This window comes from Prinia subflava, chromosome 3 (genome assembly GCF_021018805.1).
Source record: "Prinia subflava isolate CZ2003 ecotype Zambia chromosome 3, Cam_Psub_1.2, whole genome shotgun sequence".
Lineage (NCBI taxonomy): Eukaryota > Metazoa > Chordata > Aves > Passeriformes > Cisticolidae > Prinia > Prinia subflava.
The window spans coordinates 97,543,403-97,556,654 of NC_086249.1; the positions used below are offsets into that span (position 1 = coordinate 97,543,403).

A 13,252-nucleotide genomic window follows, 5' to 3' on the forward strand; every position below is an offset into this window, starting at 1 on the left:
AAAAAAGAAGTATGCCTTTTTCCACTTCAGTATCAGATCTCACCATTAGTATTTAAGTATTTATTATCTGATCAAGCTTTCAAAGAAGCTTTTAAAGAAGCCCTCCATCCCATTTTTTCCAGTCTTTGAAAGAAATTGGAGAGCAGTGAATAAATTACTAATATATTTTGCCTAAATACTCATCCAAATTATTACCAGATTCCATACAACATCTTCCTTATCTGCTTTTGATACTAAATCTCTGCAACTTTTATGGATTTTGATTTAATATCTATTCGTGATGATTGAATAGTATTCAACTATCACTCAAAAAGACTATTGGAAAGCATTGTTCTCACTTTCTGGAAACCTTCTGCATATTCTTAGTTTTCTAATTAGTAAAAAAATAACAAATACCAAGAAGGAAAATTCCACAGAGTGTATCTGCTTCCAAACAGAAGTGAGATTGTAAAAGAAAAATAAAATAAAATAAAAGCCTACAAAAAGAGAAGGTATACAGAAATTTATATTTACTTTTCTGTTATGGCACCGTCCAGCTGCACAGAATTATGTGAATGCCTGCACTGCACCAGAACTACCACCAGGCTCCTTCCCTTCCCATCCTTCAAATTTATTCTCAGAACAGCTGAGGACCCTCCTATAATTTTTATTGTACTGTTTTTACTTCCACTGGTTTCAAAAACAAGTACATTTCTAGCACCAAGAAAGAGGCTTTTTTTTTCATTGTCATGGTAGATTGTCATCCTTCTAAAAGAGCTTCTTTCCAAAAATCTGCACTTGTGCATCATTTATATCGTTGTAACTGAGTAATTTTTGACAGTATTTGTAGCTTATCTTCCAGCATGTTCTGCTTACAGTCATAAAGGAGCTGTCTATTTCCTTAGCTAGGCCTTTCCCTAATAATTCTTTGTGATCTTCACCAAGTACTGAGCTGATATCTTCTTCATATTTACAGCACATTGCTAGATTTGAGTCTCCTTATGTTACATATTTCTACATTAGAAGTGTCTTTTTAAACCTTTTATTGATACAAATACACTTATTTATTGTTAAATAAAAATGTATCTGTAAGAAATATTACTCATATTTAATTCTGAAAATAGTTTGCTTCTTGCTAAGAGTTTTGTCAGAGAAAAGAGCTGACAGAAGATCTGACATATGCAATTAAAGACTGAATCCACTAGATGGTCATTAAAATTTTGAAATTTTGGGGTTACGCATTTTCCTGGGACTGAGTTAATTTTCTTCACAGCAGCGTGTAAGATTCAGAGGTTTGTATTTGTGGCCAAAGCAGTGTTGATAACACAGGGATGTTTCTGAGCAGGGCTTCCTCAGCACCCAGGTCTTCTCTTCCTCACTCTGCCCCTTCCAGTGAGCAGCCTGGGGTAGGCAGGGCCTTTGAAAGGACACAGCCAGGACTGCTGACCTGAGCAACTCACAGGGCCAGGCTCAGCAACAAAGAGAGGTGGGGAAAAGTGCTTCCAAAATTGTCCTTGGGACTGGTTGAACAGTAGTCTCCTGGAGGTAATTTTTCTGCATCACTTGCTTTTACCCCTTCTTAGTTTCACTTATCAAATCATCCTAATCTCAGTCTGTGAGTTTTCTCACTTTTGCCTCTCTATAATCTCCACCAAAGGAGATGTGGAGCCTTGTGGTGCTTTTGTGGCTACTGGAGTTAGCCCACCACACCCATGAAACCACTTCTAACGTAAAATTTTGTTTGCGACCTGTTTTGAAACTGTATCAACAAAATAACTTATTTTTTAAATGGTGTTAGACTGTCCCCTGCTTAAGGGGAGGGTAATTAAATATACCTGCTGTTGGAGCTCTTCCCATCGAGTATTGAACTTCTCAAGTTTCTCATTGATCAATTCATCCAAGATTCCACCATCTGTCAAAGTCTGAGCCAGCTCCCGAATCTGGTTGCGATTATCTTCTGGATGTCTCATTAAACGTTCCAAAGACTGAAAAAAAGTCAAAAAAGGTAGTTTATTTTCCTTTTTCTATATAGGGTTCTACAGAGCAATCCTAATTTGCCTTAAAAATATAAGAAAAAATTTCACATTTCATTTACAATAGTAGAGAAAAAAAGATGAAATATTTATGTTCCAGCCTTGACAATAAATGTTCTGTAATACGTACTATGAAGCCTGAAGATTTTTCATAAAGCAATAAATTTACTGCTTAAAGATGTGGTCTATGCCCAATGAGTTCGGTTAGAGTACTTGTACCTTAATGTAAAAAACCTTGCTGAGTATCTAAATGGATGAAATTCAACAGTAAAAATTGATTATCCATAAAATATTTTTGTATTTTGATGTACTACAAGCATTAATTTAATTTCTACTACTAATTTTAAAGGCTCCAGGAATGAAAATTAAAGAATAATAAACAAAGTTGCACTGCTATGATGAAAACTTGCCCTCTCTGAAGCCTTCAATGTTTTTTTGATTGGCTGAAGTGAAGCCGTATTTTTTTAAGAATGTTTATTTTATCTTTACCTAAACTGCCTACGAAACCCAACATAACACATTTAATTATTGTTTGATTTAGGTGGATTTGAATTCAAAACCACATTTGTTGGATCTAGTAAGAACTTAGGACTTCTAAAAAATTCTGCACGTTGGTCATATTTTGTTTAGAATGACATGAAATTTACAATTTTTCAGTACATATGATCTGGTTATTATTTAAGTCAGCACTTACATCTAAAGACTCGGAAATCTCTTCTGCACCTCCCTGGACATTTTCAGTTGCTTTGAGTTTCAGTTCAATCTCATTCAACCATTTATTTTCTGCATCCAAATATGACAACAATTCACGCCAACATGCCCATACCTCCTGAGGAAAGAAAGATTTATTTGAATTGAAAATCTCACAGAAAATTTCCACTCATTAAAATACTGAAAACATTCATGCATCGTCCCCAAACCATCATGCTTGATATCTGAGGCTTATGGGACCATGCAGGTGATTTTATTTGCCAGTACTCATATCATTCAAATTAATATAAAACACAAGTAAACCATCATTTAGATAAAACAGAGCAAAAACACAGAAAATAACATGAAAAAGTGAACTTTTCTGCAAAATAAAACTGAAATCTTTATTTTCATGTTTTTATGTTTTCTCTAAAGTTTTCCTATATAAATATAAAAGTGAGAAGAATTTTTAAAGACCCACGTTTTAAATTTATGTCTTTATTATAAAAACGCACTAGATTCCTTATATATTCTATATATTAATTGCTTTAATCAGAGGTTCATAAAATGTCAGCTTTTAAGAATTCAGACTAAAATCTCTACAGAAATTACTTCTAAGCCACATTTAGTGCAATTTATAGACCTTTTAAGTGCTAGAGTAGTAAACATAATGTTGTGAAATGTTCTTATTCTCCTGAAATTAAATTATTGTCTAATATTTTGTTTATACAGTGCCTGAAGATATTTAGGTAAACGGATAAAAATGGACTTTAGAAACAAACAAAACATTTAAATGCTCCATAAAGAATCTTCTTTTGTTCCTTTTTTTTGGTTAGTAGAAGTTAAAATGATGTTATTGAAGTGCACTACACTTTTGGCAGATCAAGCTTCCTGAGTGCAATTCATCTCACCTAACTTTTCTCACACCAAATTAGGGTTATATAGAGGGACATTAACATGCAATAACAAATCATCAGTGATCAGGGTAAATACAGATTACCAGTTTAAACTACACACCTAATTTTCCATGGCGAAATTCAGACAAGATAAATTTTACCCTGGTATATTATTGTCCTGTATGGGGTCAGCTCTTGCAAATTACTCACAAACAAATTTAGCTCTTGCAACATTAACAACAAAGAATGATATCTAATTCATTGGTACTAGGGTATAATATAAAAGCCATCCCATGGCAGGAATCTGCAATGGAGTTGCCAAAATGGCAGGGTCATCTCAAAATGTGTGAGAAATATTCAGTTTGCCAGCAGGGCAAATACTGCTCTTGTGCTGAGGTAACACCACCTGAGCAGCTCCAGGACCTTTCAACCAAAATCCTTAGCCAGGGAAGAGAGAGGCCTAGAGGAGCTGATGAGGAGAGCATCAGAGGGCTGCTATGAACCCAGATTGCTGGCTTGACCTCAGGGGGGATAAGAACCTTGAGCAGCAACCTAAGAGCCGTGTCTCAGCCTTTCACAACACAGCTCTCCATCAATATGAGTCTCAAAATAACTTTCTGTGCTTTTCATAGCATGGGGTATTTGGTACACGGCTCATAAAGCCAGGATAGCCTTGGGCTACCCTATAGGGTAACATAGCTGTGCTCTCCACCTCACTTCTTGCAGTTGGAAGGGCTATAAATACAACAGCTGACAAGGTATCAAACCTCCAAAGTCTTCCACTTTCCATTCAGCCTGCTGCAGAGCTGCTGGTAGCTGGTAATTAGAACATCAAGCTCTTTTTTCAAAGCCTCATGAGCTGCTGGTGGAGCCTTTGCTATAAAGTTATTCACAGAATCTGTAATAAGCTTCACTTTCACTTCTTTCTGGAGGGCTTCCTCTTTTGCTCTCTGGAAAAGATAAAAAAGGAGAAGTTATAGTCCTGGTTTAAGAAGGAAAGTTATTTCTAGTAACTATCAGAATTCTCTGACAGAATTCTAGAGGGAGAAAAAACCCAAACACTACAACAAAACAAAAATACAACCACAGACATTTGATTCCCAGACCTTCTGAAATAATCTTGAATGCATCCAAAAAACTTTTGTTTCATTTCATTGTCAATACACAATACTCCATACAATTTAACATCTCACAACCATCTAGTGTTCTGCAGCTCTCAGACTAACAAAACCTTTCAGCACTTTTTCTTTTCTCCAAGAACCTTTAGAATTATAACTTATGAACTACAAATGACCAAAAAAAACCCCAAAAAAATTTGTGTTACATGTATCCAGATTTAATGGCAAAACCACAAGAAAGGCAGGAATAAAAAGAAAATATTTCTTGTCACTGCCATTATCCTGCATCTAAAAAGGAAGTGAGAAAATAATTTTTCTCTTTTGTATATCCTGCACTTTTGATGTTCCCTCATTATGTGGTCTCATGAAAAAGATTTTCACATCTAGTACTGTTTCCTCTGAATGCTTTCTGGTGTCTATCAATGGAATCATATCACAACTGGAAACACAGTGCTGCTATAAAAAGTGTCATCAGTGCCTTCACAGGAATTTACAATGAGAACTCCCTGCCCAAAAAACATCAAATCAAAACCATATTCCTGACTACTTTTTTTCTCTCTGGGGCTGAGGAAGATCATGAACCAGAGTAACTGTGCTCAGGCTGCCATTGCTAGAGGACGCTCACAAGGTTGCTCTTGACTTGTCTCTTTTCTAGCTGTGGGAAGGAATGGGCTGCAGAATGAACACGGAATCCTGGTCCAGATTTGCTCTGTTGTGAGATCATGACAAATGATCTGGTTATTTTCTAGGTCAAGGTGTCACAGTCTGAACACAGTTTTACTTCATCTGGGTACAGAATATCTACTAGGAATCCATAATGGTGAGTGTATATAAAACTACACATTTTACCCACTTTAATATGCAGTGCAATGTAAAAAACTGAGTATTGCTGTTTAGTTACTAAAAAAGAACTGTATCATTGGAGCAGATATTTACTTTTGACATTTTTCTCATTTACAATCGAGTTGTTCCATAAATTTCCTTATATAATGTGTATTCTGACTGACAGCAAATTACTTGTGTCAGTAAATAAAGAGATCATCAGCTGCATGATCTGAAACTCTCAAACACTGGAAAAAACATGGAAAATGAACAGCCTGAAAGCAAAGTATTGGATAGATTGTCAAAGCCAGTGCCAATCAGGTTATAATCTGGCTTCCTGAAAAACACAAGCCAAACAATTCACCTTTAAAATAAGAACTAAGCCCACACCCAGTGGCTTAGCAGGACTGTATTTAAGCATGAATCACAAATTAGTTGTCTTGTCCAAAGGCATGTTCATCCCACATGAAAAAAACACTAATAATTGAGATAAAAATATGTTATTTCTATATTCCTATATTAAAAACATAATATTCATAAATAGAACACACCAAGATGCATCTTAACATCCTTTTTTTTTTTTCCTGCTCATTCTAATGCAAAGAGAAAACATAAAACTGGTTTCACCCTATAGCTTCTAACACCCAATTTTTAGGAATTATTCCTTAAGTAAAAGAATGTTGAAGCTACATCCAAATCAATATCCAATAAAGCAAATTGGAAAAAAAGCAATGTGGTGTTGGGAAATATCAAATATCTTCTAGCATATTCCCAACAGAAATTACTTCAAACCACATAGTATGTTTAACTTTAGACAAGTAGATCTGAAAAGATCTTTCCTAAAAGAGAGAGCACACTTCCTTTACAATGAGCGCTTCAAAAAGAAGGTTGAATTCAGCTCAAGGAATTAGTTCATCGTTTACCTTCAGTTCCTCAACAGCTTTCTGTAACTCATCAGGTGTTTTATACTCAAAATCTCTTTCCAAATATTCTTCCTCAGCTTGTGTTATCCACTCGTGCATCTCTGACAAATCCTTCCTGAGACTCACAGTCTTATCCAAGCCACCTTTTAATGCAGCCTTCTTAGCATAGGCCTTTAAGAAAGAAAAGATTACAAGTACTTGAAGCAAAGCTACTGTACAAGCTTGACAATGTTTTAGCCTGAAAAGCATCAAATTAAATCCTATATTAATAACATTGCTGTAATTAGGCAGATGTTAACAAGTAATTAGAGAGCTATTATTAACAGGCAAAAAAGTACTACGTCCTTTTTTTAGCAAATCACGGCTGTGCAGAATGGGTTTGTAATGATTCTAGAATGAAAATCTACACCATATGCTGATGTCATCAGAAAACAAACCTGGGAAAGAACATCTCCCAGGGATTATCTCTGTAAGCTGTAAAAAGAATAACCACAGGAGACTTTAAAAGTGCATTCAAGGGTGAAACCAAATGGCCTTGAGCTATAAAGTCAGATGACTTTCTCACTAGCTCAAATGCAACTTACTAGAGAATCAAGCAATATGCTTATCTTTCTTCTGTTGATTAAGTCATTAATGAATGTCTCAGAAAGGTGGATAATCTAAAAATAGGCAAAGAAAAAACCCCAATCTTCTACTGGAAGAAATTATTTATTGTAAAGAAAAAGTATTACTGCTAAAAGATTTGCTAATCAGTAAGCGGGGGTCATATAATTCTGTTATATAGCTCATTTATAGAACTAGAGCTACATAATATTTTAGATCACCTCATCCCCAAGCATTCTCTGATTCTATGAATTGTGCATTAACCTATCAAAATTGTTCCTGATTCAGCCATTTATCATCTTTCAAGAGCATTAAGAATTTTGCATTAAAAATGGTAAGTTGCAGTGGTGCCATATCTCAGAGCTGAGCTTGCAGAGCTTATTGCTTCAATATTCTGCTCGGTGGTGCTGCTTCAGTTAACATTATTTCCAGTAATATCAGGAGAGATTTTCTTAGTATTTGGTCTTAATTTCTGACATTTATTGGTTTTTTACTCATCCTTGAGGACTGGCTGTTAAACATAAATGCTGTTCTACATAAATGTTGTTTTACAAAACAAAATTGAGCAACCACCAGTGACTATAAAAGCAGAATTGTGGCTCTGCAAAATTGTCTCCTGCTCATTCCCAACACCAGAAGAGAAGGTGATCTCCCACCACCTGATAAGAGTATCTGAATTGTCAATGACAATTGCCAATTGTCAGCTCTCACAGTCACATTAACTGCATGTGTATCAACCCAAGCTGACTTTTCCAACTCTTGTCCAGAAACCTCCACAAACCAAACTGATTTTTATATTTACTACCCATGTATTTTAATAGCTATTACTGAAAAAGTTGTGTTAGACATGCCCACTGAGAGAGAATAATTTATGCCTTGTATTGAATTAAATCATTACAGGCAGATTTTCAGGGAAGTCAGAAGAAAACTGTGACAGACTTTTATGCCTCTATCCTATAAGGCAATACTTGAAATTTCTGTGAAAGAATTTCAAAGGTGTCCAGCTTATTAACATCATTAAAAAAAAAATTGAATTAAATACTCCATGGTAGTGAAAGAGGAAAGACTACAAAGCTGGATCAATAAAATGTCTTACAGATTTCAAAGATCAACTTTTTTTAATAATATCTTTATCAAAAAAGTACAGAGAGACTATTTTTCACAGGTAAAGTAAATAACAAAAAATTTAGAAAATATACCCCATTAAAATGTAAAACTTTAATGAAAATATACATTAAAAAGGTAGACAAGAGAAAAAGCAAGTAGGAAAAACGTAAAGGTAATATAACATGAAAAAGCTTTTATTTGAACTGTCATAAAGGATAAGAATCCAAATGCTATCAGTGAAATAATAGTAACTTTTAGCTTCCTTACTCTGCAAATTTATTTATTAATAATGCCTTTAACTAAAATAAAAGAACTGTCTTTCCCTGTTATGTCCCATTTTCTGAAATCCATGTGACTACTGGAGACTAATTTATACAGATGTATATGTGCATGTACTCCTAATTCTGAATTATTGAATCATGAACCCTTCACTGCTTTAATGTGTTTTTTCATCCAGAGTTATGACATGCAATTTCAACAATGTAGAATAAAACATAAAACTAAGTATAGAACTTTATTATTTTGGTATATGCCTAAACAACACCTTCAGAAATCGAGTTTTGCAAGAGCCATAAATTACAGTGGTGTTAGATCTAATATATTAATATATATCTTTGTTATAAAAATAGTAAGATATTGTGTTATAAATATACTTTGCATATACTTCTATAGGCTAAATTACAGTCTGTAAAATATTAGTTGAATTAATATGCATAAACTCAGTTTCATATCTACTGCATATGTTAGAAGGACAAATTCTGCCAATGAGAACCCTGATGATTAATTTGAAAAGAACCTGTCACAGCAGGAGCCTTGGTACCTGTTGGCAAATGTGGTCCCACTGAGCATTGAGATCCTTCAGCTCTGACTCTATTCTGGAAGCAAATTCTGGTTCTGCCTCACTCTTCATTTTCTTCCCAGTCTCATTAACACTGTTCAAACTGGGCTGGATTGTCTGGATATCATTTACTAAAGCCTAAAGGAAGAACAGAGGTTTAGGCAAGCAGCATTCACACAAAGTTTCAGACATGGTATTCCTATGCAAATGTTTCTACATGAGACTCTGACTTGTCTGGGGTCCAGATCTCCACTCAAATGAGCACAATTAACAGACCTATCTATGAAAAGAAATTAAAAAGGAATGAGCAGCTGTAATGTGGCAATCTAATTTTTAAATGCTATGTATGCACTATAAGTATACACATACACAATGTTAAAATACATACATTATGTCCCTTAAAATGCTTCCCCTGCTGTTGGTTGAAAACATAAGAAATACCTTGATCTTTTATTCACATTTCTGAAAGAACATTCCGCTATAATGGTGAAAAAAAAAGGATAATTCTTATTTAAATAATGGCTAAGAGAAAGTATGAGAGAACTTGCAGTTCTGTCAGATCACTGTGTGTGTCTCATGATATTTACACATCCTGCCAGAACATTTACAGAACTTGTAAATTCCACTGAGCCTATAGACAGGGACCATCCTGGATTACAAGATTCACTGCACTCTCACACTCTGTTGGGACAGCAAGAAGAATTTGCAAACTCTGTGATGGAAGTACCAATACTTCATGATGCTTTAAAACTCTGCTGGGATAATATCCTGGAACTTGTAGGTTTAGTGAAAAAAAGAATGGATATAACTCACAATACCTGCAAGTTCTTTTGGTACAGTCAGAAAAGTTTGTAAATCACATGAGTGACAGATACAGAGGAAAGATCTTTTGGCACAGATTATACAGATTAAAACAATAAATATGCAATGTTCATAAGCACAACAAAGTAAATAGATAGTTGATTTTGGAGGCTAGTGACATATATTTCCTGTATTTGATGGTGTGATCCTGCTATAAATACTTTAAAAAATGCCAGTGTGTGCCTCCTTCTGGTATTAAAGTTTCTTTGTTTTTTAACTGAATTTTCCTTCAAACCCAGGACATACAAAAGGCTCAAACACACTGCAGAGGGTAATCCTCTTTCTACATAAATTTATTTTTAGGACCACTAATCATTTGTGTAACTTCTGTATAAGCTCAGCTCATAGAGAAGAACTGAATTTCTGCCCAGCAGGCAGGTAACACTCACTGTGCATTGCTCAAGTTGCTTTTCCAGGGCTTCTGAGTCTCCAAGGGCAGGCCACTCTTCCTTCAGAAAAACATCCACTTCAGCCATCCACTTCTTCAGTGTTTTAATGTCGTTCTGTGTATTAAAAAGACATTTCATTGCATCACACAAAACCTAGCTGGCAAGAGTGTAATTCATCCTGACACTACAACTAAAATTCACCGCAATGTAATTTTAACATCATTGAACTGTCTGAAAATACAAACACAGAAAACAAGCAAAACCAATTTTATCTGTGACTGTCATCAACATTTTAACCTGCACTCTGACCATTTCTGACCAAGTTTAATGTGTCTGTGAGCAGACAACCTTATGGCTCTCAGTTTTATGCCTTGTAGATACCATTTGTGTTTGGATACTGCATGCTTGTTCACTGGTTCCTTCTATGGCTTCAGATTACTCATACCTGGCATTTAATTCAGCCTCACCCATCAAATGTTCTGGGCTTTCATTTAAACTTCAGACTCCTTTTGGAAGTTATATGCTCTAGTGCCTATTTTTCTATCAGAACACAACACTTTTACTACTCAGAATGAAAAAAGCCAATGTAACTGAAAAAGCTTCACTTCAGAAACTAAAATCATATAATAACTCAATGAGTAATTTCAGAGACTCTCAGTTCCTGTTCCTAGTACTAGAATGGGATAATAATTCCATAGTCTTTATTTAACTCTTGCAGTTAACAAAAAAATCTGAACATCAAATACTCGAAAAGAGAGAATTCAACCAGTCCAGGCAACATTATATAGGTAATCTAATAACTTGACAAGTAGAATGAGATTTTAAAAATACCACTTAAAATTACCTTAGAGTGGCATCTTTGATAATCAGATGCACATATTAAAATAAAATACATATATGGCAAACACTTTAAATTGTAAAACATTTTATCATCAAACTATTTTCATCACCAATGAAATACATATTGATATTACATGCTGAATGCATAGCTGAATTAAGACACAAAAAATTATATTAGAGTAGACACTTTGTCCTAAAATGTATACAAATGTGCTTTAGTAACTATTATGAGACAAGTAACCAAAGGGAGCATTTCCCTAAGGTGACTGATATACTTAAAAAAAACAGGCTATCATGGAAAATTTACTGAAATTAAAATTACTCACACAAAAATTATCAGTATACTCCAGAATGGCAATTACCAAAAGACTGTTGAAATGTCTACTGTGCATTTCATTATCCAGCAGTAAAAATAGCTCAGAATCATATTTCATGATGAAACTTTAATACCTTTACAAGAAGACTTTTAGTTCTTTAGTTTGGTGAAATATATATCTGGTGGGATTTACTTAAAAAGAGATTAGTCTCCTGCTGCCAATGAAGATCAAATGCACGACTCACATTTTTAATCAGATTGTAAATGCATTTTGTTTATGAACATTGATTTCATCATATCCCATACTGACCATTACATCAGATAAAACAATAATCCGGATGAGAAGTCATCCAACAAACTCAAAAGAAAATAACTTTTGCATTACATGTGTACCAGAGGGATTTCAGCAATAAATATAAGGGCTAAAAATTTATGTGCATCAACAGTTCACGCTGCTTTGAATGTTCTACATGAGCATGGTCATGATGCTCAGGACCTTCGTAAGACCAGTGGGAAAACCTCTAAACTTGGCGAAGAGGTGGGAGTGAAGATGGGAGGCAGAGGGGAGGCAAAAGACAGAAGTTTGAATTTCTTAAGCAGGGAAAAGACAGAAGTTTGAATTTCTTAAGCAAAGTGCCTTGCCTTTTTTATTTGGCAGTCTTGGGAGTAGGGTGGCATCTGTGAGGAGAGGAAGGACTGTCCTGTGCTGGACACAGACAGTTCCAGCCTCCCCTTTGAAGAGAGATGAGACTAAGTGACACTGATCTTATGAGATGAGAACAGAGAGATGAGAAGCCCTTTGCACCAGTGAGGAAATGAGAAGAGATCTCTGTTATCAGAGGAAGAATCCCTTGTCTTTAAAGTTATGCATCTTTAAAAGAGATGACACCCCAATTTGCAAAAGTCAGAGCCCCATGACCCAAAAGCAGCTTGGGAAAATGCTCATGGGAGGGGTCACGGGAGCAGGTTTTCCCCGGGCTGCTGTTTTTGTGACAGCTAAAACCCACAAGAGAACTGTTCTAGGTTTTCAGTGGGATCCATGGCTCTAAGACAGACTCCTCTCCTAGAGAAGTGATGAAAGACTATTTTTCAAATAGTGAAACTGAAAATCACAAGTTGTCTCTTATGTTGATTGTGAAAAAGTGAACTGTTTGTGGAGGGAAGAGAAGGGTTTTGAAAGTTTCATTTTCTTTTCCTTTCTTTTAGTGTGTGTTAATAAAATCTGTTTACCTTAAGTTGGGCTTGTTTTGCCTTTTTCTCTTTAATCCTATCTCACAGAAGGAGAAGAGAGCGGGCATGGAAATCATGACAAACCACCACAGGACAGGGCTGATGCTGTGGTGAACTAGTGATGCCCAGTGGCAATGTAGCTAAGAAAGGGCAAAATGTCAGACAGCCAGAGGAGGAGAGTAAAAAATGAGAAACAACCCTGCACAAAGTGAGAAGCAGCCCTACAGACACCCAGGTGAGGTTCCAATGGAGCCACTCTAAATACCTGAAATACACTTCTTCTTTCTGGAAACTGCCGACAAGATACTACTATATTACAGATGATTTTAATCATATAAGTGAATTCATTAGGTAATTCATTGATTCATATGGTGCAGCTACTTCAGATGCATGAATAAGTGCTTCAGCTACATTGAAAAAGAAATAGAAGTAGAAGTAGAGGTAGAGGTGGAGCTAGAGGTAGAGCTAGAGCTAGAGGTAAGTAGAAGTAGAAGAAGTAGTAGAAGTAGTAGAAGTAGTAGAAGTAGTAGAAGTAGTAGAAGAAGTAGAAGAAGTAGAAGTAGTAGAAGTAGTAGAAGAAGTAGAAGAAGTAGAAGAAGTAGAAGAA

At 35.4% G+C, this 13,252-nt stretch overlaps 1 protein-coding gene across 2 annotated transcripts in view; it reads right to left on the bottom strand.

The window, feature by feature from the left end:
* The window catches only part of DMD (dystrophin), a 978,378-nt gene that overhangs the window by 635,564 nt on the left and 329,562 nt on the right, over positions 1-13,252 (bottom strand). For both annotated transcript variants that reach the window (XM_063392999.1, XM_063392994.1), the window contains 6 exons: positions 10,260-10,373; positions 8,992-9,147; positions 6,462-6,632; positions 4,366-4,548; positions 2,707-2,841; positions 1,815-1,964 (listed from right to left, as the gene is read on the bottom strand). In XM_063392999.1, the coding sequence (XP_063249069.1) occupies positions 1,815-1,964; positions 2,707-2,841; positions 4,366-4,548; positions 6,462-6,632; positions 8,992-9,147; positions 10,260-10,373 (909 nt within the window). The remainder of the gene's footprint in view (positions 1-1,814; positions 1,965-2,706; positions 2,842-4,365; positions 4,549-6,461; positions 6,633-8,991; positions 9,148-10,259; positions 10,374-13,252) is intronic.